General features: G+C 45.4%; 1 protein-coding gene across 1 annotated transcript in view; it reads right to left on the bottom strand.

The window, feature by feature from the left end:
- LOC138497282 (dynein axonemal heavy chain 5-like) overlaps window positions 1–24,270 on the bottom strand; it is a 1,499,851-nt gene that overhangs the window by 641,539 nt on the left and 834,042 nt on the right. The window contains exons 53-54 of the mRNA XM_069620634.1: window positions 7,766–8,095; window positions 1,708–1,914 (exon numbers count right to left, since the gene is read on the bottom strand). Of these exons, the coding sequence (XP_069476735.1) occupies window positions 1,708–1,914; window positions 7,766–8,095 (537 nt within the window). The remainder of the gene's footprint in view (window positions 1–1,707; window positions 1,915–7,765; window positions 8,096–24,270) is intronic.

The raw sequence follows: 24,270 nt of genomic DNA on the forward strand, positions 1-24,270 counted from the left end.
CACTGGATCACTGCTCTGACCCTACTGTGCCGCAGTAGAGAACCATAAATGTTGCCTTACTAAATTCATAGGAAGCACTTCCCATGAATTGCTCTAGATTTCCCACTTCCAGAGTGGTTCTACATTGCCCCGAAGGAATTCTCTATTGCATGTGAAATTATCAGCTCCCGATTGGCACTCCAATATAGAAGTGTCACTTGAGGGTTCCTGAGAGTAGCAATCAGTAGCCCTATGTTGCTCTATGGTAGCTAAGGGTCTTGCAGCCCCTCGGATTAAAGACATTTGACTACTGATAGATAGAAGAAAAGTGAGTTTGCCTTCAGCTTTTGAGAGTTCATCATCAATGTATCTAAGTGATTGATAGCATGAGGAAATTACAAATGTATAAAATGTCTAAACATTACTTTTTATGTGTAACATCCCCTCGACTGCTATAACCCAACCCTCCCATAAATACTTACCTCTTCTCCCTGTCTGCTTTTTTTTCGACATTGTTTTTGTAATGGAATTTCATAACAGGAAGTCATTTCGCTCCAGTGTAATTTGAGGGATGTCGGAAACTCCTGTGCCCCACTCATCCCCCAACCTTTGGCCTGTCTCCCCCTTACCTTGTTGTAATTTCAAGAAATATCATTCAACACAATATAATTTCCAGCCAATCTTAAAAGCATCTACAATAATGTTGACTCTTTTTGCAAGAGCGTTTTAGCACCAATTAAATCACGGGTCACCCAGCGTATTATATATCAAGTCCGGGCCTCAAATCCACTGAATGTTTTCATGACATCCACATGAAAACCATTTTAAAACTGAGCAACTACATCCAGTGATGTTTAGTCCAAGACATTGGTGTGGCTGGCTTCTTGAGGAATGGACATTTAAAATCCCAGGCATTTATGCTGAAGGCACCACTTTTGTATTATCAACTTCCATGCACTCGATTGGCGATAAAGTCAGTATGTGAAAGAGATCAATGTCAACATTGGAAGGAGAAATACTTTTCCAATCTGATAAGAAGAAGGCAAGATGGCACCCGAGGAGCTATTTGAAGGAACAAGAACGGAAAGGGATGTCTGTGCATTTGGGAGGCCGGATCTTCTGAAACGGACCAAAGACTATAGAGGTGGGTGGGACCATGAAGCGAGAGGCCACCTTTATGTAGTCAGTCTGAAAAGGTTGGAAGGGCAATGAGCTCTGTGGCGGTAGCAGACACAGAGGAATAACTCTAAATAAGGGTGGCAGGGTGGGTTCCACGCACACTGGAAAGACAACGATGCAGAAGCAAAACAGCCTCTCAGGCGACACAATCTATGGGTTTGTGGGTTATACGAGGCAACAGTAAATAAAGCTGTGTATTGTGCTTCACTGCGGGGGAACATGTCTGCACTACGTTAATCGATTGAAACTGTGATTAGACCAGTCGGTTATCAATTGGGGGTAGGAGGGGATGCACTGCCCAAGTGCTTGTTTTTAGGCACCAGGAGTGAAAGGTTGCTCAAAAATAAAATAAAAACAGTCAAAACATTATTTTACTTGTGTACGGTAATAAGGTTTACCCAATAGTTTGTGCATATTTACAAAGTACACAAACGAAATCTTTCAATTGTTTGGCAAAGTAACATTTGCATGGAGCTAGACCACAGCTTTGATGTTCTCCTTCTCTAATTTGCCAAAGAGCCTGGATGTACCCCGTAAAGACCCCCTTACCTTGCTCATCATACTTTCAAACCAATCCTTGTCCTTCTCATCCACGAACCGGTCTGCAATAACACGGGAGCACTCGTGCTGGAAGAGCGCCACCATGGTGGTGGCACTCTGGCAGACATCAGCAGTGACCGTCAGGATCCCCTGCCATATCCGACTCAAGTCTCGTAAGTTGAAGATGTAATGGAACTTGGCTGGGGTCGGTAGCATCTGCAAAGTAAAGAGAAAGCAGGCAAATCAACAACTCGAGTGGAAATGCAGCACCAGGCAAGCATCCTACCAGTGAAAAGCAGTGGCTGTCACCGGGCGTATTGTACACAACCTAATGTAGCATGCCTGCCCTTTATAAATGCTCATGTATCTCCTCCGGCATAAACTTAATTTTATGAAGTAATTCCAAAATATATATTGTGCTGAAAGCAGATGCATATTCTACAGCAGAGCATCTTGCATACATTTCTTGAGTATTCAGATCTGTGGATAACCAAGACCATAGTCACCAGATGACAATGTCACTGGGACACCATACTTGGACCTGGACTTTCTTTCTCCATGAAGTGCATTCCGGGAGTAGTAGGCTTGGATCAGTTCAAGTAAACACAATACATTTAAAAGTAAAGCAAAAGCAGCTTGGGACTGGACTGGGGTATCTCAGATGATATGAAGTCGGCAGGTAACCTTCATGTCGTCACGTTAGAGGCAAGAGTGGATTTTCAGACATAGGCAATAGAAAAAACATTTCCAGTTATTGCTGGTCCAGCTGTTCCCGCCACACAAGGCCAATTCGAACAAGGTTTGGGATGAGTGGCTAATCAAAACCTGCTGAGTGGACTGCACCTTAACATTTTAACAAACGCACAATAAATAGGAGATGGTGGAAAGAGGTGGTGATGAGAATGCCAGAAGCTGTGAGAAGGAGGTGGGCAGATGGAGAAAATAGGTGGTTGTTCAAAATGGAGAGATTGGGTGGGCAGAAGCTCTGAGAAGGAGAAGAACAGGAGTTACAAGTCGGCTGGTAAAAGTAATATCAGAAAACACATTGGCAGGGTAGGTGAGGACCGGTGTAAAGCGTCGTAAGGAAGGAATATCGAAACGGAGATGAGGTGAACGAGCAGAAGGGAGGTGGAGAAGAGTAAAGTGGAAGAGGTGGTAAAAAGACAGCAGAAGAAAACCAGAGAGTGTGGAACTTAGAAGATACAAGAAGAGGGAAGAGAGAGTAAGGGGGCGGCGAGGGGAGAGGAGAGGACAAAGCGGCGCTGTTAGGAAGGAAAGCATTACAAATTGTCAAGCAGGTAGATGAGGGAACCAAGATAGCACCTTGGGGCGGGGAGCAACAGAAAGAAACTGTATAAAAGCTCCGGCTATTGATTCCTAGGGGAAAGCTGTGTGGTTTTGCCAGCCCTTTCTGAGCCCCAGTATCTGTACTTGCAACGCATAGAATGCAAGTGCATGCACACCTGGAGGTCCCGGGAACAGGTCTTCTGTGACATCAAGGATGAGGACTTGATGTCCAGAAAGAGAATCACCAGGAGACAAAAAGAGGTGTCAGTGACAATCAATACGCCAAGACTGAGTGAATGTGAACATAGTGCCATATCTGCGTAGAGAACCTGGATGGTGATTTGATGAAGAACTTTTGAATCCACAGAGCGATCACCCTCTCGTCATTGCTGGACATTGCTTTAAGTTGCTTTTCTTTGACAGATTGAAGAGAGGATCTGGCCCAATAACTGGGACAGAAATAAGACTGTAAAGAGCAGCCTAAGAAAATGTGCAAGGAACTTTAAAGGGGGTCAGCTGCATTCATTACGATTTATTTCACAGCCACCCGAGCTGTAGGACGCGCTTGCACAGATGAGTGTCATGCCATGTCCTTTAATCATAGGCACAAACATGGCTTGTCCATGCCATAATTGTGCTTCCACCGTATCGTAAGGAGAAGTGGGTAACTGAACACCCCCAAAAGTGACTAGCGAAATTTCACTGGTCTCCAGCGCAAATGTTCAGTGGCCCATACAATTTCACAGATACTTTTTTGGGGGTGCAAACCAACAACCCACACTGCTCCTTATGACTTTCATCCCTCACCCCCAGAATGGTTTACACATTTGTACACCTTTTTTCTCTTTCCATCCAGTAAGCTGGAAATAGAAAGTGTAAACATGCCCCAGTGCCATGAGCGAGCCTGACAGGACCATGTGGGGCATGTTATAGGGCTCTGAGTGGTTTGAGAGTGGCTTTGAGTGGGATGAGAGTGCAGGATAGCTCCGGGCCAACACACTCGTCATGGGAACAAGACAGCGCCAAGCAGCATGGGTTCAATACCCGGTCCCACTCTCAGAAGAGGCTGGAGTCAGGCATGAAGCGTGATATGCCAGACTCAATATATTAATATGAAGTGAAAGCAGAGGCGGTACAAAGGAGTCAGAGAGAAAAGTAGAGGCAGGTTGCGGGGATACTGAAAACTCCAAATACAGTGAAAGGTAAGAATGTGAGGTTATAAGAGACTAAAAAGGACCCCGAGGACACAGGATGATAAAGAATGCAATCAAACAGAGATCAGAAGATTAAAAGAGAATAGCGCCAATGGATGGTAAGACATTGGGGCTAGGGGATGGTTAGTGTCCAAACAGGCCGTTTCTGTTTCTTCTCCTCTCAAACAAGTCCAATAGCTAAAAGAGCTAAGTGTTCCCTCATCCTGCTGAGATCAGGTCCCATGCTGCAAGGCACAAATTCAAATCAGCAATGCTTTGTCCCAGCTAACCTATATGGTCTTGCTCCATTAGCTATGCAAGATCTGACTTGGCTGAACAGGCTTGAAGGTCATATTGGCGCTTAGGATTGGGCCTGGGCCCATCCTGTTCAATGGAATTTCTCTGATTAGAGCTGGGCCTAACATCACTCAGGGGTATGGCACTTCGGGCCAGGGGATGCTTCTACCTAAAATCTTGTGCCGACCCGGTCTGTAAGTTGTTGGCAGTGACAGGGCGGAACCTTGACAATGAGAGGTTACCTCGAGGTTCAAAATTACAAGTGCTTAAATGAAATGTTCTTTACGGAGATCGGCTGGTCTTTGGCCCAAATCAGAAATAGGCCTTACGTCCACTCAAGAAAATCCTTTGAGAAGAAACTGAACAAATGGGATTGGTGCGGGAACTACGTACATCTCTCAAAACTAAAGCGGTATGAAGCAGTATCGCATTTGGTACATTGATACAGAAAAACTCCACCAGACCTCCTTTTGCGTCCCGCCCCAGAAGTTTTCTGTTGAAACTCTGCACAAACCAATTACCGGTTTTATTGGTTTTGGGACCTCGTTTAAAGTTAACCACTGAAGACAGTTATTGTCGTATCTGTGGCCTATCTGTAAAACCAAAAACGGCCAGATATATAGTGGACCCAGGTTAACACACTGAATTAATACATATGTGCAATTTGTGTAGGCATGTGTATTGTTATGAGGAAATTACCTCTGACTCCTTCTGGGACTATTGTCTAAATTCCGAATCCATTGCCATTCAACTTGCTTTATTTTGGGTGTGGCTGCACATTAAATCTTTGCTGACCAATTAAAGGGCTATATCCAATCTGCCTAGAAACCTCTGACGCTTCTGTCTTGGGGTCAGGCTAAGTTAAGTTTGGGTCTCCTGTTATCTAATGTACAAAACATCTGAAGGAATGATTGATTAAATCATTTCACATTATTCAACAGTTGATCAGAGGTTTGGGAAACTTTTTCTATTTTTATTCTTCGATTACATTTTTTTCTTTTTCTGATGAATTGTAGCGTTATGTCCTCTTTTATGTTTTATGCACTCAACTTTGACACCCCTGTAATTGGTGTTTAGGATTCTTAAATTTAGATTTTTGTATTAGATCATGCATTTTATTTATATGGTTAACTTTGTGTAAAGTTCAAATTTTGAACACAATCACTATAAACTTATTATAAATTCAAATCTCAGAAGGGGCAACTCCATCTTTCTTCATCCAAAAAAGCCACGCTGCTGTGTACAATAAATGGGGGTCGTAGTGAAACCGGTTATTAACAGTGCTATGAATGGGCAAGTACTGCGGTTGCAAATGCCATAGATAAACAAGGGAAGTTAAGATGACCCCAGATGACTAATGCATGTGAAACCTTAACTGTAGAGTAAATGCAGTCAATGAAGATTCCCACAAGACCGATAAGGCAGCGGGAGGCAGACTTGGAAATCGATGTAGTAAAAGTAGACTATATCTGTGATTACATAATGTCGACTATGTCGGGCTCTTCATGGCATGGGATGCAAATGAACCGCGTACAATATGCAAACACTAGCGGTGTGATGGAAAAGCAAGGGAAGGCCTGCACCTGGAATTGCACGGTAGTGTAAAAGTGCAGTGCCAGATATAGAACCCTAAACAGAGCACTCATACATCAGCTCTTCTTTTGAAGGCAGCTCCGTTGGTGAAACTGGACGTCCACTTAGTGGCCCTGTGGAGAGGCTGGGGTGCCAGGTATCGCTGTGTCTCAGTGAACAATAGTGGACTTGCTGTAGTAGATGAACATTCAAAGATCAATAGGATATAGATGACACGGTTACATCTGAAATGACAGGTATGGGTGTAAGTTCACTGAATGGAAAGCGACCACCGTGGCAGACAAGTCTTTCACAGACCAGATGTCCAAAGACTGTCAGCCGCAACGCCCTTTTCAACCACCATCCTGGATGTAGTTTTGGGGCCTCATTACAGGAAAGTTGCACAAGGGAAAGTACAATTTTGGGGGGAAATGTAGCTACTGGGGCCAACATTGTCCAGGTGAAAAACAAAAATTCTTTCAATGCATTTTACCCCCATTGCCATGTTTGTCCTAATGTAAATAGAGGATGGCATTACACAAGGGCAAATGTTGTTCGGGTGCAAAAATGCATTCAAAGGATACACATTTGCACATGGGCAGCTGCGCTATTGTTAATAATGTGCAAAACTGCACTTGTGCAGGAGAAAGATTTCTGTAATGAAGCCCCTCAGCTGCTAGAGTGATCATAAGCCTAAGATCAAGGTATAGACATGACAGTGTTGATGACCAGCATCCCAATTTAATGGACTTACAATAGTACCATATACAAAAACCGAATCAGACAGGTTTGAAGTTTGAACAAAGCCCATAAAATGTGGAAGCAGAAATAGCTATACACCCATTGACAGTGATTGGCCACAGAACTGAGATCATGGTGTTTACTCCATGAGTGGTGTCCAAGCCTCTCCACTAAGGATCTTGCAGTGGAGAAGTGGCCAGAAGGCTACAATGGAATAATAGCCATATGCAAAGTCCCCCAAAGAGAGACAATGTCAAACTGGAGGGCAGATTTTAATCACGCTGCATCATAGGGCAGAAGACACTAAAAACTGATAACAATTGCGCTCAGCTCGTGTGTTCGGAATTACACACATTCACAAAACACAAGTGCAGTCTAAAATAGGAAACTGACGCTTCTTGGCTTAATTGCGCCTCATCCATTATTTTCTAAGAATGCAACAAATTGCACAATCCTACAGCATACACACTTGCATGCATGCATGCATATGCTACACTCCGGTTCACATGGGCTCTTTATCGTAGCTGTGCCACAAAGAACCTGCTTACACCACATACTATCTAATTATTCAGGGATAAATGCAGTAAAATGAACAAAAACAAATGAATACCTAAGATTTTAAGACTGGCTGCATACAGGCACAAACAAAATATATCCCTCAAAGCAGTAGCAGATTTTGATGCCAGGGGTAGGGGGCGGATAATAGGGCACCATCGACAGGCTCGGGGCGCACTAGGCACCAGGGGGCAGCCAGGCGGGCGGCCGCCCTCCCTTCCCCCACCCTGGCTCTGCCACTGTGCAGAGACACACACGTAAAACTCAACAAGAACTAATAAAGGAAGTGAAGCTGACAAACCAAAAACAGTGCATTGATGCTTTTTACCAAGTATATTAACTCACTGCCGAGGTAAAAATGGCACATAACACGGGCATAATTAATGAATATTTCTGACTGAAAGACACTGCATTCAATGTACCTTTATCTTCGTAGCTTGCCAGACTCTTCGAGTTGATGGTACTAAAGCAGAGGCAAGTTTGCAGACCTCACTGGAAAAGCCTCGGTGCTCACAAAAATAACCCTCTGCGACCGTTCTGAATATCTTGTCAATGGAGGAGTTTGAGGGGAGGGTACAGTTAAACACAGTGAACTGTCTCTTCAGTCGCTGGGGAATGTCGTTTCGGCCACCACCAGGGTGAATCATGGCTGCAGCAAACTGGATGTCCACCACACTCGTGAACTCCCCGGGCTTCTCCAGGTTGTAGAAACCCTTCTGCTCCATCAGTTGCCGTACAATCTCATTGGTAATCTAGAAGATGAAAGCATGGCTGTTACCAAAGTCTGGCGGTTCCTGTCATGTTGTTTATTTCAGAAAAAAAGCCAGGCTGTGGAACCTCATACCCATTAACAGACTCGACCCAAACCTCATGCAATTCAGAGAAGAAATCAGGACCATTTTCATCAAGAAACACCTTCACACCCCGTCAGGTACCACTCCCAGATCCCAGCCAGCCCAGTATCCTTACCCACGTTTAGCCTTCATATGCCACACCCCTTGACCCGGCATAATTACATCTATCCCACTAACTTTAACTTGTGCCTTCTACCCCAATGGTTTGCCAGTAATCAATTATGTTTTAAACACCAATATGCAGCCCTGCACAGATTCCTAAAGCAGAGTCCGAGCTCAATAAAAAACCCAAATGAATTCATTACATGATCTAAAACATTATTTCTGCATAATACACAGATCATTGCCATGTTTTATAGTGCCAAAGGCGAGCAAGGTTTAGCGAAACTCCAGCTCCTGTATCTCTGGCCATCCCAAAGGAATGTTGCAAAGCCTCCACTTGCCTATCAGGCAAAGCGCAGTGCTGGGCCCTATGATCGTGATACTTAGTAGGTCGACGTAATGTAGTGTGCAACTTTTGGCATTCCTTTCAAAGTCTTTATCAAGCTTTTAATTGTTAACACTGGAAAAATTACAGTCAGAAAGGTCATGAAAAGGACTTTGGGGAAACCAAGCTATCCTTTACAGTAAGTGGCAAACCTATACTGGTCATGAACTCTGAAAACGGAATTCTGATTGACACATTTAAAAGGGGTCACCACTAAACCAATGTTTATGTCAATGATGCCCCACAGCTTCTTTCACTACAAAATGAATCTAGTCCTAACCAACCAAATGCAAGCTACAATTTAAGGACCAATAGGGTTGATTCTCCTCATTACGTACATCAGGCAGATTGTGGTGGAGACTCCAGTTGGCAGAAGAATTCCATTGGCAGGAGACTGCACCCAAAACTGCTGGCAAGGGGGCAGAGCTGTATTAGGATGTGGGTGTCCCCCAGGTGAACGAGGCCCCATACCCAGGCCCTGTGTTCACAACTTTAGACCAGCACTTCCTTGGCATGAAAGTCAGCTTCTTTTGGAGGGCCACTTCTACATTTCTTCAAAACCTGCAGCATTCCCCATGTCTGTAACGGGGACCGCATGGGCCTCTTCCCCAGGCACAGACATTTCTATATGTACCAGGCGCAAAATAACTAGGTGAAAAATACGCTGTTCGGTCCTTTTGCTGGCCTGCCCGGGAAGAATGTGATTACTTTTGGGAATCCCAGTCCACTCACAGGTTTCTGCCCAGAACGAACATTTTCAGCCGAATGAGATGTGTGGTAATTGTTCTGCCATCAGTGCCTGAATTAAGACACCAATGTTGTGTTCCTGGAGGTTTCAAAATGTGGTATAGGACGTATGTATTCAACGCACGCTCGCTCGCCTCAACTATCACTATTTGCAGAGTTTTGGGGGTCCAACGGATGAGAAACTGGCTTTTTATGAATTATGAAAAAGAAAATGAATGCATATCTTGACTCTCAAATCTGCCTGATCCCGTTTCCTAAATTAACCTCAGAGTTTGGAAATGTATATACTACATGCCACATTGGCGACCCCAGTTGGCATTGTGAAACCATTGGCACCCCGGGAAAACGTAATCTCCACTTAATCTGTAAAAATATTCTTAGGCTACCATCTTGATACTGACAAAGAAGGGACTCGTGGTGGAAGGAAGGGAATGAATGATACGGGAGTTCTATTCCAAAACATCTGAAACACCAATATTTCAATGCATAATGAGGGCAGGTGAACAGTGCATCTATCACGATCATTTATGAGACAGAGGTGTGGGCTTATGAGGCTTCTCTCCTTCTAAATGTACTTGTCACGGAACTGTAAGTATGGAAATGTGTCACATCATGAGCAATGGAAGACATTTTAAAATAATTTATTTCCAGCATCAACACAATAGTATTAGCTGTGTGGTAGCTTAAGTACTTATGTCAAAAATCTCAAGAACGGAAATCTTAAACACTCAGTAAGGAGACGAGCGGCTGGGGGAGGACTCGCTGACCACAACATTAGTAGTAAATGCCAATGTAGAAGAAAGGGGCTTCAGTCTTGAGGGTACTAGATGTTATGACATGTTATTTCAGATAGACACATGCGATATGATCGAGCAGGCGTACTGGATATAGCAGCACGCCCGCCTTCTGAGCAGCCTGGTTGGCTGCTCAGCCTCTAACTTTGCTCCCCTGCTTTCAGACTGCTTCTCCCCTTGCAATGCACGCACATCCATCCCACCCCTTCCTACATGTACCTCTCTTGGCTCCATTCAATTTCAATCTCAACTACCACCATTCACTCAGCTACCAGCCACCAAGGACAATGGTGGATGGCCTTCTCCAGAGTCCCCACCTGCCATTTATTGGCCAGTCTTCTTTTGCGTAGAATTTTATTTGTAAGAGAACATGTGCTGCACACCTGCCGTAGCCTGGCTTCTTTCAACAAATAAAGTGTTCTTTACCACATCAAACATCATGCAGAGGCACAAACAGCCCTAATGCAGAGTTTTGCAGGTTGTTCCTTGCAGTGGCAGAGGGCAAATTGACGGATGCAAGTCTTCAGTCGCTTGCTGTTTTTAACTGAACATTCTACCCTCAAGGGGTGGATTGTTATTATTCCATTATAGGTTGGGCTATACTTGTCATTACAACCCACGCCCATCACTCGTTAGACCCTATTCACATATTAACATGCTAAATGACATTGACTGTCAATATTAGCCTAGTGTTACACCACACTTCGATTTATTCATACATTTAATTTAGTTCCAAAATATCTATGTGAAATAAAGGCTCTTCCTCTGACAATGTGTCACTGAATAAAGAAAAGAGGACAACAATATTCACAACCCAAATAATCTGTGACAACCTGAAATAGGTGCAGGGACACTTGATCGGGAAATCCATCTGACAGTGAGCTGGACCCTTTCAACATTAAGTAAAGTTCAACATTTGAATATGTAATCTTGTCAGAGCAAAATATCAGAAACGAGAAACAAACCTCTTCTTTAGGAACCAGCGAAGGGGTCCTCTGGCACCATATGAATAAGGTGATGCTCCCATGTGGAACCCGTCAAGCATGATTCATTTACCTCTTACCACATTCTATTGCCATTTGTGGTGAAGTCAGGCATTCCCCATAACTCAAACGCACTCTTTAACTATGTCCATGTGGTATGATAAATGGAAATGGAACGCAACATGGTATGGCCATAGCATTCCAGGATGTAATGCTTTCTTGGCCAAGCCCCGAGAGCAGCCAGCAGACGTTACTCTAGTAAGATACAAAAAGGAGGATCAAGCAGAGTTTCTCTCCACCAGTCCATGGTGTATAAAGGTCAAAGATGAGGCTAGCACAACATCTATGGGAGGAAAGGAGGCCTCTTCCACAGAGTTGGCATGCAAAGTCAGATGACAGAAGTCAGAAACCAATACAGTATTGTGATGAGTAACTATCAACAACAGTGGCAATTTCCACCGAGGGGTTGCAAGTGGCATCTGATAGCCAAGGGACTCTGTGACCTTTTGCATAGAAATAAAATGTATTTTTTGCTTGCATGGGCTACTGACATCTGCCACAATTCAAAAACATTTCTTTCCATTTACACCACTAAAGACAGCTGTGGTCTCAATTAGCATCAGATCTCTAAATCCGTGTTCACCCAAAGTCCACAAACAACTGATTACCTTGCCTGAAAACCTTGCACTTAATAGCATACAAACTGAAGGCTTATCTAGGATCCCATTTATGAACCACACCTGTACCCTGACCAGTCTGGGAGGAGGACAGAGTAGTGCTAAATACATGTTTTGTTAGAGGTGAAATTCAGAGATAAGCTTATGCAAAAAAATTACTGGGATCCTGAGCAAAACATTCTCTTTTGAGAAGAACACTAAGGGCCTGAATATTAGAAACCTGCCCGGCCAAAGTGATAATAACCGAGAAGTGAACTTTAAAGTTAATATTCTAATTGGGACATGACTTCAGCAGCTCAAATCAGTCATTAAGTCATTAAAACCATGAGAACCAAATTAAGGTATCAAACGGAACAGGAAAAGAGTTAATAAGAGCATTGATGAGCTGCACATGTGCAGAAAAAGAAAGTAAGACCCCCCTCGTCGAGAGTCCTTTTCAGCTTTAAAGTACTGCTAACTAGCCCTTGAAAGTGCCAACATTTAAACCAGTTTTTACCAGAGAAATCAGAGATTCCAACACCGCCACTGTAGGGAAAGCCAACAGGTCTAAATCACCAGCACAGTACCAAACTGAAAGCAGCCACATTCTGTTTTCCGGGTAGATGGATGCTCCGATGTGAGGAACATACCACTCTCAAGTGCCTAAAAGCAAATTCACATGTCCTCCGTGCACAGAAGATTCGGTGTATGCCTCTCTGGGCCACATAATGCACGGCAGCTATGTTGTCCATGAGCAAGCGGAAGTGACAGAGAGTGTAATGCCGGTCTGATTGCCCTAAACTCAAAACGTTGCTGGAAAATGATCTCTTCTCGTATAAAAGGCTGAACACTACAAGATTCTGTTGGTACATTTTCTCATACGTGCACCAGCATACACATGACTAAAGCAAGACTGAAAATTCAGCTGTCCTGTGGCAAATCACTCGCCGCTTCATGGTCAAGTGGATTCATAATGACTACTGGAGCTAGCTCATCCCCAGTGTGACCTGAGGAACTAAGATGATACATGAGTCCATGAGACCCAGTACTCTGAGGAAGCCTTAACTAGGGTGTTCCTCTCCGAGGACAGCTGTGCCACTGCATTCTGAACAACTGAAACGCTCTCCTTATAATTTTATAATTATTCTTTTATAACGTGCTTCATACCAGAGACCAGTTTCTAAGTGCAAGACTGGGATTCGAACCTTTGTTGCTATGCTTTGACTTGCTTCCAAGACAAACGCATTGCTCCTGAGCTCGCCTCATGGCCTAAGAGGAAAGGCCTCCACAACCTTGAGCTCAGAACTAACCAATGAACTAGTGACATGGGTTCAGTACAAGGAAGAATGTGTTCAGTTTTATTGGAACTCCTTTAGAGTGGAGAAGGGAACATAGTGTGTGCAAATTCCATAACAGCAGCCCCTCTTAACTAGCTCCCTGAAGCCAATCATTGAGGCAGGGAAATGTATGAACCCACTCCTGTGCCACCACCACAGCCATTATCACTCATTCAGCTTTATTTCAATATAGACATAGCATAAAAGCAAACAGCACAACTACATTACAACATTTTCGGTTAAACATCACTTATGAAAAAATAAAATATATAATTAACAATATAGCAGTCATACCTAAAATGTAAAACATCTAATAGCAGCAAAAGATTAGATGCTAGAAATCAGCATTTCATACTCCCACATTTAAAATAATTGTGAAAAGCCAGGTATGTACAAATAACAATATGGCTTTGTTACCTAAGAATTACTGTATCTGCTAATAGCAACACAATCAGTGTATGTAGTGTGAAGCATTCGACGGATCCCTCACTGAATCCCTGCCTAAGTCTCCTCCGAGGTGGCCAGGGGAAGGCAGACGCTTCCTGATCCCAACCATGGGGGTGGTGTACTGCGGAGGATCACCTGTGGGGAGACGGCCCAGGGTGGTGAGGAGATTCCGTGGGATGACACACATTAATTTACCTCTGAAAGGAAGATTCTTAACAGTTCCTAAAGAGGTTATGGCTTATTGTCATTTTAATGTCTCTCAATCTTATAGGAGATCTAAGGCTGTGAACCCTAAGGTTAGAAAGCCAGAACAAACTATACCGAAAGAATATCCTTTTTGGTATCCCAAAATGAACACCTTTCTAAAATCCAAAGGTACAATGTAAAGGATTATGGAAATGTTGCCTTCACTAAACCATCTTCGTCTATGATAGCTTATTCTCCCGGAAGAGGGCAGGCTGGCTGTAGTAGCAGTAGCAGAGGAGAAGCACAAGGCTGGAAAATCACAAGAAAGTGGAAGAGCAGAAGGGACACCGGGGCATGGAGACGGCTCACATGCATGCTCTGGGAGAGTCCTGTTCTCCCAAGCTCTTAATTGCATAAACTGCACAGCTGAAGACATGCAGGAGGCTGTGTATTCTTCATGTGAGCTGTTTGTCAGTGATTGCAGAGCCGTGGAGGTACAGGAGACTAAGGCCAAAAGCAGAAGGCAAGCCGAGGGTCCCAAGAGAAAAGGGAACTCCCAATTCAAGTGACCGGACCAGAGACACCGGTGCTGGAGAAGGGGGTGGGTTTCCAGCGAGCCAGAAGTAGAGAAGAAGTCGGGAAAGCAGTGCAACCCACAAAACTAGTGTCACTGAAGCCGGTGAGTGAAGCACAGTGTTCAAATACACTCTGCAAACCTTGCCGGCAACTATAGCCAGTTCCTAACAGACTCAATTATGATTCAATGTAAGTAAAAGCTGTTCTTTATATCAGAACTCTAACCTTGAAAGACTTGCTGCATCACGGAGTGGTCGTGTGTTCCTAAACCATTACCGAATAACGAACGTTGTCCATATTTAAGTTACAGAGTGAAAACTACTTGAAAGAGATGTTGTGTGTGCCCAATTATAATTCCCAAAGGAAGTCAGAATCTAATCCTTTATCATTACATGGGAATATACATTATTACTCAACTTTAAAACTTAAAACCTACCTAAAGGAGAGGTTGTGTGTACCTAATTGTTTTTTCACGAGAGACTGAACGCTATGATGTATCCAGATGTGACATTTATTCTATTCCAAAGAAATAAAGAGTCTAAAGTATTGGAGAGAAGAACAAGCATTACCCAAGCCAATAGGCATTCCCTTTTCATAGTGAAACCTGTTTTGCTAAGAGTTAAAGAGCCATCTAACTCCACTGTAAAGGTGTTAACAATCAAGTGGCATAAGAAACAAGTAATCCATTGTTACCTGAAGTTGAGAGTGTGGCAAATAAACTTCTGAGTAATTACTTGGGCTAATACCTGGCGGAAAGGTGGGAGCAAGGCTGGGGAAGGGGAAGCAAATGCTTGTGAAGAATACCGTGAAGTAGAATACAATGTGTGGCGCGAACGACTGTTGAAGTTAGAACAGGTGGTTCTTGTGGTAGTTAGACAGACTGAAGAGGCAAAAAGGCTACCCCTTTTAAGAAAGCCATTAAAAGGAAGAGTGCGTTGCCTACCTGAAGAGGTTGACGTGTCTTGTCAAAACCTACCTAATAATTCAACAAAACTGAGCAGTAATAGTAATACTTGAACTGTGGTGGTATATAAAGTTGTCAGCAGATATCACATTGAAGTGGTTGAAGCAGTAACGTACTGTGGGACAAAGTTGACTATGCTCATGGTACCAACAATAGAAGTGTGGTTGTTAGAAATGGAAGCAGCAGCACAGAGAAAGAAATCTGACAAATATACCAAATGTAAAGTTGTAACTGAAGAAGTCTTAAAGAAGTCTTAAAGAATTGTATATTAATGACGTTGGGGAATTTTAAACTTTTTGCTTTGAACTGTGAGCATTACCAGTGGTGCTATTTCTTTTCTGGAAGTTGGAAGGGGATCTTTTTGTTCCAGGAATAAAAGAGTTGTTACCAGTGGAATTGTGTTTGTTGAACTTATACTTTTGAACTTTCAAGAACTGGCTAAAAACCTTTCTTTGTCAGACAGGCCTGTTGCCTAAATCAGGGATCTGGGAGAAGGGGGTTCATACACCCAGTGCTTTAGTGTACCCAGAAGAAATACCTTGATTGAGAGAACAGATATTAATATGCATCCAACTTTTGGTGGAGTTCAATTTGAAAGATCAATGGCTGGGGGGACGGGGAGGGAGTTTTATTGTTGGGATTAATGAGAATTGCATAACTGCTATATTGTGTTGTTATAACCTAAATGCCAATAAAATTTGATTTAAAAAAAATAAAAACCTTTCTTTTCTTGAACATTTTTGGGAGTGGACTGAAACCTGGGGAAGGGATCTTACCCAGGACAGGAGAAGGCCATTCAGATATCGTGCTGATATTGTTTATACTATTGTGTTGCTATATAATTTATTTTGTATATTTGTTGTTTCATTTGCGGGCCAGTTTACCCATGCTAGAGAATGTTCCCTTAGCCTTTAGAATAGGTAGTGAATTCCTGTGTAGAGCAGGGAAAGCAAGGTGTTTTCTTATTATAATTTCTTTAATAAAATGTCATATTTTGAGAAATCTAGAAGCAGTTGTCCACCTCGCATTACTGACCCCCTCACAGAAGTCAGCACCTTAGACACTTGAATAAATCGCTGCATCCTACAATATCTACAATTGCCTGGGTGCCAAGTACAGCCCTGGCAAACTCCCATCCCTATCTCTATTGGCTTTGTGATACTACCATCCATGCTCCATCTTTTACAGCTGCTATATTCCCACACTAGAGGCTTTCTGTAACCTTCAAAAGTGGGGGAGGCTGAGGTCGCGGAGTGACTTCCATAATCGCACTCTGGGTACAATGTCAAAAGCTGTAGGTAAATCAATAAATACAGCGTATATGCTCCTTTTCCAGAGAGTGGCATATTTGTCAGCTATTATCATGAATAAGTACTTTTATGGGGCCAATGTGAAGCCAAAGGGTAGAGCAGCAACATGCAATGGGTTTGGCCTACAACAATTTGCAAAAATGGCTGATGGCTGAAGTGGCTAGGGGTATGAAAACAGGTCTCGTTTATGCTCTCGGACAACAACCTGTCATTTTGAGCCTGAAAAATGTAAGCTACGGTATTTGTTCAGAAACCTTAATTCCAGAAGTGGTCTGAAACCGGTCTTCCATAACACTTATCTACCAAGAACACCAATCCTGTCTGATTTCTGAAAACAGGATAAACCCCGCTCTCTCTGTATTAGGACTTGAGAGATGTTCAGCAAAAGAGAATCTGGATGTCACTTTGGAAGGTGAGGTGGGGTCTGAAGAGGTCTCTGCTGAAACAGGAGGCACCAACGTTTTGAAATAATTTGAAGGAACCAGCGGTTTTAAACAATCACTGCACAATCCTGCTAAAATAACAACCCCCCCCTGACATGGACAGGGGAATGAAAAATAAAAAAAAGTGGTTTTGCAGTGGCCTTGGAAGACAACACAGAAGTTGTCCACTAGATGCATTCTGGAGCTCTCCCTCCTCAGGGACACAAATTGCACAACAGATGTTTTTGCTGCACCCGGAAGTCAGAAGGAAAGCCCCTCTCATGTCCTGCAAATGCATATGAGTGACAATGACACCTGCTCAAAGATTGGAAGGATGAAATGGAAGACAGTCATGTGGCTCTTAGGTATGGCCCTAGAGGCATTCACTTTTCCAGGGATTTGTTTTAGCATCAAGCAACTTTGCCTGGATATCCTGGACATCCTTGTCAATGAAGGTCTGCGAACAACTGTACCAGTGGCCATGGACCGCTCCACACAGTTCACCAAGTAAAGGCAATATTAAGATTTTGTCTGTCTGCCTTCTTTATTAATTTAAAAAGATTCTCCATATCAGAAGAGAGGTTCTTGGTAACCTCATACGCAACTTACCAGAGCAGATAGACAGACCGAGTCAGAGTGCATGTGACGCTGATCAAACAAAGTGCCAGGCTGACTGAAGCAAACAACTTGCACCCAAAGCCATCCAACTTCCTGGAGTACCGGTCTAGTGGTTGAGTGGGAAACTATGTAGGCATGCCCTCACCCAAGTATCTTCTACCACTTCACCCATTTGAACAAGACTACGCTGACCACAAGAGAAAATGTCCTCCTTTGAGCTCCGGTAGGCTCCGCTGGCCGCCAGATGGGTGCAGCATGTTGTCTATTTGCACCCCCGAGTGGGCGAGGTGTGCAGAAGGATAGAACGTCGTCCAACGAGCAAGTAGGAGGATCAACCTCCTTAGACTCAGCCCAGTGGCAAGACCTAGACCACTTGCTTTTCTACTGGCTCCTAGCAGCATCGCTCCTAGCACCCTGTATGATGTCTAGGTAAGCCTGCGAAAGACGCAGATGCTTCAAGTGACCTGTCCAGGAACCACGCTGCGAGGGTGTAGTATCTGGTATCTGGTTGTAGCTGCCCTGCATTAAGTGCACTAATGCAGGCAGCGGAATGTAGCGAGGTAGCCTGGAACCTAATTGGGTTCCAAGGTTCCAGGAGTGGCATTTGAGCATTCAGGATGTGAGCCGTACAAGAGAGGGTGCATATTGATTAGCTCCTACCTTCCTCTTCCTAGCAAACCCTGTAGCATAAATAAAGCCTACTTTCCTTTTATACTAACTTGTCTCCAGCGTCATCTCTGGTCACCAAGAACCCAGATACTTCAGAGGGCTAACATTTGCAGTGTGGGGTGAATGACCGTGCCCCCTTGCTGCGATAGTAGTTGAGCTGGGCCCAATGGAAGGTGAATCATAGGCTGGTCAGACAGGCTGAGCAGCTTCGAGAACCATGGCCTCGCCGGCCACCACGGAGCTATCAGAATGATACTGAGGGTGATCTGAGGGATAAGGGAGTCCCGACACCTCTGTACCAGGGGAGTGGGAAGTAATGCAAATGCTTTCATGTTGTTCCACTGCAACGCATGACCCACCTAGCCTACACCCTGTCCCTGCCAGGACACAAACTGAGGGCACTTCCTGTTGCACCAGGTGGCAAATAGATCCACCTGGGGATGCCCCCATCTGTTGAAGATCCCCTGAAGGACGTGATTGTTCAAATGCCATTCGTAATTGTCCGCACCCAACCTGCTGAGCCTGTCCGCCTCCAGGTTTGACTCCCCGCGGGAGGTGGGTTGCTGTCAAGTGTATGTTGTTCACAAGAGCCCATTCCCAAATGCTGAATGCCAGGGGGCATAGAGGAGATTATCTGGTGCCACCCTGGTTGTTGATGTAATACATGCTGGTGGAGTTGTCAGCTTGAAAGAGGATTGCCTTGCCACTGATGAGTAGTAGGAAGGCCTTGTGAGCTAGTTAGATGGCCTTTAGCTCTAGCCAATTGATATGGGCCTCCTGTTCCTGAAGAGACCAAACTCTGTGGACGCTATGGCTGTACAGGGTGGCTCCCCAGCTGTCCAGGGAAGAGTATGTGGTGATGGTAACCTGTTGTGCTGGTTGACGGCAGGGGCTGCCTATCCTCAAGTTGCAGTCCACGCTCCACCAGACAGGTCCTAATGGAGAAAGGGAGGAATGCTGACTAGTGCAGCCTGGGAACCCCGCTCCTGACTCCATGAGGCTGTGAAGTGCAGCTGTAAAATTCTCAATTAGAGCCTTGTGTAAGGCACGGCCGGTAGACATGCCGCCATGACGCCCAGCAGGTGCTGGTACCACCATGCTGAGCTCACCGCTATGTCAAGAAAATGACTCGTGGCTCTCTTGATGGCTGTGATCTTGTCCTCCCAGGGAAAAACTCTCTCAGAGCTTGAATCCCAGATAAGGCCCTGGAAAGACAGATTCTGTGTCGGCTCGAGCTGCAACTTCTTGAGATTGATGGAGAATCCCAGTTTGTGTAGCGTGTTCATGAGGGCCGAAGAGGTGTGATGGACTGGACTGCCTCTGGGTATCTCACCAAGAAGAGCCAGTCATCTAGGTATGGATAGACATGGTGCCCCTGGGCACTGAGAAAGGCTGCCACTGCATTCATAAATCTGGTAAAGACCCTGGGGGCTGAATTGAGGACAAATGGTAAAACCTTGCATTGCAAAGGAATGGCCATGATTCTGAAACTCAGGAAGGACCGATGAGGCTGCCAAATTAGGAAGTGTGGGTATGCGTCCTTCAGATCCAGGGAGCACATACAATCTCCCTTGCACAGTGTCTCTGCAATAAGCGCTTGGGTAACCATCTTGAATTTTTGATGCAGGAGGGAAAGGTTCAGGGTGGAAAGGTCCATAACTCTCAGGCCAACCTGGTTCTGGTGTATGGTGAAAATTCTGGAGTAGAAGCCAATGCATCACTGGGAGGCTGGGACTTCTTCCACTGCCCGACTCTGTACGAGTGCTCAAATTTCCGTCAATAGAGTTGTTGTCCCAATATGTAGGAGAGGGGAGGGAGGGAGAGAGGGAGGGAGGGACCGGTAGCCCATGGACACTGATAGGATCAAGGGGTCCGTGAACCTTGTGCGCGAAGGGCAAGTCTGCCCACCACGAAGACACATGGACCTCGAGGGGAATGTCATGCCTTTCTTCCCTCTGAGGCTAGGGCTGAAAAGGGGGACTGAAAGAAGCCCTTACTCCCTGTCTTGTGCTGTTTGCGGTGGTGCTGACTTGGAGATCGGTCTGGCTGCCTGGACCTTCATTCCTGGAAGCCCCGGAACCCACTGAAGAAGAGCCCCTTGTTGGAACACTAGTGCGCCTGGCTGTACATCTTGGGCGTGGACTTTGTGAGGATAGATGAGGATTTCACAGTCCGGGAACTGTTCTTATCAAGTTCCTCACCGGTTGTGGAATGAAAGAGGTCGCTACCCTCGAATGGAAGGTCCAATATGTACTCCAGGACGTCCGGGTTGAATTTGGTAGCCCACAGTGAGGCAGTCCTTCTCATGTCCGTGGCGATGAAGATGGCACGGCCTGAGGTGTCTATATGCGCCACTGTGGACTCCATGCCGTCTTGGGCCACCAACTTTGCTTCTGCCAGCCCCGCTTTGAAACATGCCTGACCGTGTACCGGAAGTTCCAGAAGAAAGTCAGCTATTTCGCCAAAGCCTCTGGTTAACGGGTGCAAACATGGTGTCCGCATCAGACTGATGAAGGTGCAGGGAGGCGTTGGAATAGACCTTCTTTCCATATGCCTCCAAGACCTTCTCCTCCTTGCCTAGCAGAGCTGAGGACGAGGTGGCCGAGGAAGACTGAGGCTTAGAGTAGATGGAGGCCGTGGCAATCACCCAATAGTGGGGGTGAGGGTGTGCTGACAGCAGGAGTGTCTCCCCCCTCCAATTGCCTGAACTTGACATCGAGGCACCGATAGGTGGTCTGCACTGAATGGGATTTAAGCCATCCCTTTTTGGCCAAAGCGACAACATCCTTCTGCATCGGAATCCCCGTTCTAGCCGCGGGGCATGGAGTGAGGACTCAGCCAGGACCCCCGCCTCTGGTTGTTCAACCTCGGATTGTGGAAGCCCCAAGCATTCGGCCAGACCTGCAGGTCGATCATAGAATGCCTTTGGAAGACGGAAAATTGTTTAAAAAACAATTCTCCTTTTACATTCCCCAGAGAGGTCTAAGATCAACAGACGCGGGTCTATTGAATATACCATGGCGTAAATCATGCTTCAGGGCATGGCAGATCTTTCCCGGTTAAGACTGCAAAATATTGGAATAAGCTGCCTGCTGCCCTGCGACAAGATGGAAACTATCTCAGTTTCAGGAAAGCATTGAAAACCTTTTTATTCCAATAATCTCAAAGAGCTAAGGCATTTCTCCCTGCCTATCTGGTTACGAGCTTCTAGTTAGTGATCAGGTTGTGAATTTGTATTTCTGGTTCTTCCGCACCCTGATGCCCGCAGGCTATTGGCGTGTTACAAGTACATATATAACATAACAGTGTCGGGGTGGTCCTCCTTGTCGGTGTCCACCAGGGTGTCCTGCTGGTCTGGGACAGGTGGAGTAGTACTGGGTGCCGCAGGCTGAAGTATGGCAACTGGGGCTGCTATAGAGGCTGGTAAGAAACCACCTGGGGTGCAAGAGGCAGAGGTGCCGGTACCAGGGGGGCCGGCGCAGGCAACTGAGGCTGCGCGGGGGCCTGAGGTGCTAGAGCTATAGGAGGAATGACTATGGGCGCAGGTGGTGGGACAGGAGGTAGCATATCCTTGATCACATCCCGAAGGATGGTGCCCATTTGAGGGCATCTCATAAGCGTGAGGAATTTCTGGAAAAACCTATCGTCACAGTCCTTTGGGGTGCTAGGTGGCGCAGGAGTAGGGCCCCGAGGTTGCTGAGGTCTGGGCGTACTCTGCCTTGCTGCCTGCGGGGTGTATCTGCCCTGCAACGCTGAAGGATATGCTGTAGGCCATGTACCTGGTGAAGACCAGTCTCACCTTGAAAACTCGTTCTCCCACCTCCTCCGCACAAGGGGCGTTATCGGATGAGCAATCATTTTGTCTGGCGTCGAGGGCATTTTGGCGGGCTGCATGCCACATGCTTGCGCCATGTTGCTTGCCACGCTGGGCGCAGCCTCCTCCAGGATTCTTGGCGGTGGAATTTGAGGCCTGTCCTACACCTCAGGACCGGGCCTGGTAGGTGTTGGGCTCAGGGTTGTGTTGCCAGTAGTGCTGCATACAGGTGCCCCTTCAGACATTTGTCCGGTAGTAGGCCGTAGCCCCTCGGGTGGACACCAGGTAAAAGAACGCTGCAGTCACTCATCAACATCACTGGTAGGCTCTAGCGACCTCTCCGCCTGGCGGCTGGTAGCTGAAGCATCCTCGGTACCCGTGCTGTTGTTAGAGCCGGAGGGACCATTCAGGTTCTGACATTTCCTTGGGAAGGAGTCGCCCTTGCGGGGTGCGGATGAAAAAAGTGGCCCTACCTTGGGCCTTCGACTTGTGCTTGACAAAGTCCTTCAAGTCCTCTGGAGGCGATCGTTCGAAGAGCTCCCTCCACCGAGCTAACCTGTTCTTCAGAGTGCATGGTGTAAGCGCGTCACATGCGGAACAACCTTGCAAGCAGTGATTGGGGCCAAGGCAGCGGAGGCAAAGAGCGTGGGGGTCAGAGGTAGGGAAGAGCCTGTTGCAGGCTGGAACCTGCTGAAGCCCAAAGAAATCGACGTGTGTCGGGGAGGAGCATGGCACCAGAGGACCAAGTACCTGATTAATGACCAAAGACTAAAGACAAAAGACAGTATCTGGGGAAGAGCGGGTAGAATTACAAGGCCAGAGCCAAACCCAGGAGCGCTGGTGAAAGGGGTCCGCTCCCGTCGACGCGGAAAAGAGGACTGGGGACTGATGAGTGGTGCCGGTGGGTGGAGTAAGGGGAGCGCATGCTTCCAGGGCCACGCCACGGGACAGAAGATTTGTTCTGGTGAAAAAGGTTCTGTCTCCTCTCCCTAGCGTGCAATACCCATACAGTATGGAGGGACGGGACGTAGGAGTATGTTGCCTAATAGAAAAGTCAAACAAATGCCTATGCACTAAATTACATTTCTTTTAAAACCCTGCCTGCTTCAATTCCAAACTATGTGACTTGAAGAGGTCCTTGCCAAGCATTGTTTTTGCCCATTTGTGCTTCACAGATTGCCAATCAAACTAAATATAGCTTCCTGCATCCCTTTTCTCTCTAAGAAGCAAAGAATTCCATTAGAAACACCATCATCTTAAGGCAAGGTTCCAAATTGTAAACGGGACGGACAGAACCATGAACACATGAACGAACCATATATTCCTGCAATTGGTAGTTAAGTGGAAAAACAGCTACCATACCACAACTGCGCAACACCAGCAGAGGCTTTAGGAAAGGTGAAAGGCTCATGCACTACAGGAAACAGTTTGCACTGGAGGTGGAACTTCTTATCTTGATTCTCGGTGATGGTGGAAAGATCATCAGCAAATATCAGCTGAAGGCTTTTCCCCCTAATGAGGTACATCATAAGTAAGGTTCACAGTTTTCAATTTTTACTGATTTTTACAGATAAATACCGACGGATATCACTCTTTTTCCTTTCAGTATTTATTTGAAAGAAAGGGATAAAAACAGAACTGAATGTCTCTTGATTTGGGTCTTTAACTTGTCCAACATGCATGGCAGGTCCGTGGCTGTGCAAAGTAACATAACAAAAAGGTTGAAAAGGGAATGTATTTATTTTTAATTTGTTTAAATGGCTGGACACATGCAGAGCTTGAATTGTGCAAGAACAAAGCTCTAGGAGTTTCTCCGTTAGAAGAATCCAAGTAGTAATGCGATTTCTTCTTGTTCCCAAATGTGGAAAAATACTAATAACTTATTTTATTTACATAACAAAAAATAAGGATAAATACTGAAAACATAACCGGACAATAAATATGGATAAATACAGACAGAAATGGTGCAAAAATAAATACCATAAAACCAAGAGCCGTAATCATAAGCTGTCCCATTCAACCAAAGAAAAAGTCGGGGAGGAACAGACCCTGATTCGTCCCCT

The sequence above is a fragment of the Ambystoma mexicanum genome, chromosome 5q, assembly GCF_040938575.1.
Source record: "Ambystoma mexicanum isolate Mex_15411 chromosome 5q, UKY_AmexF1_1, whole genome shotgun sequence".
In the NCBI taxonomy this organism is placed as follows: domain Eukaryota; kingdom Metazoa; phylum Chordata; class Amphibia; order Caudata; family Ambystomatidae; genus Ambystoma; species Ambystoma mexicanum.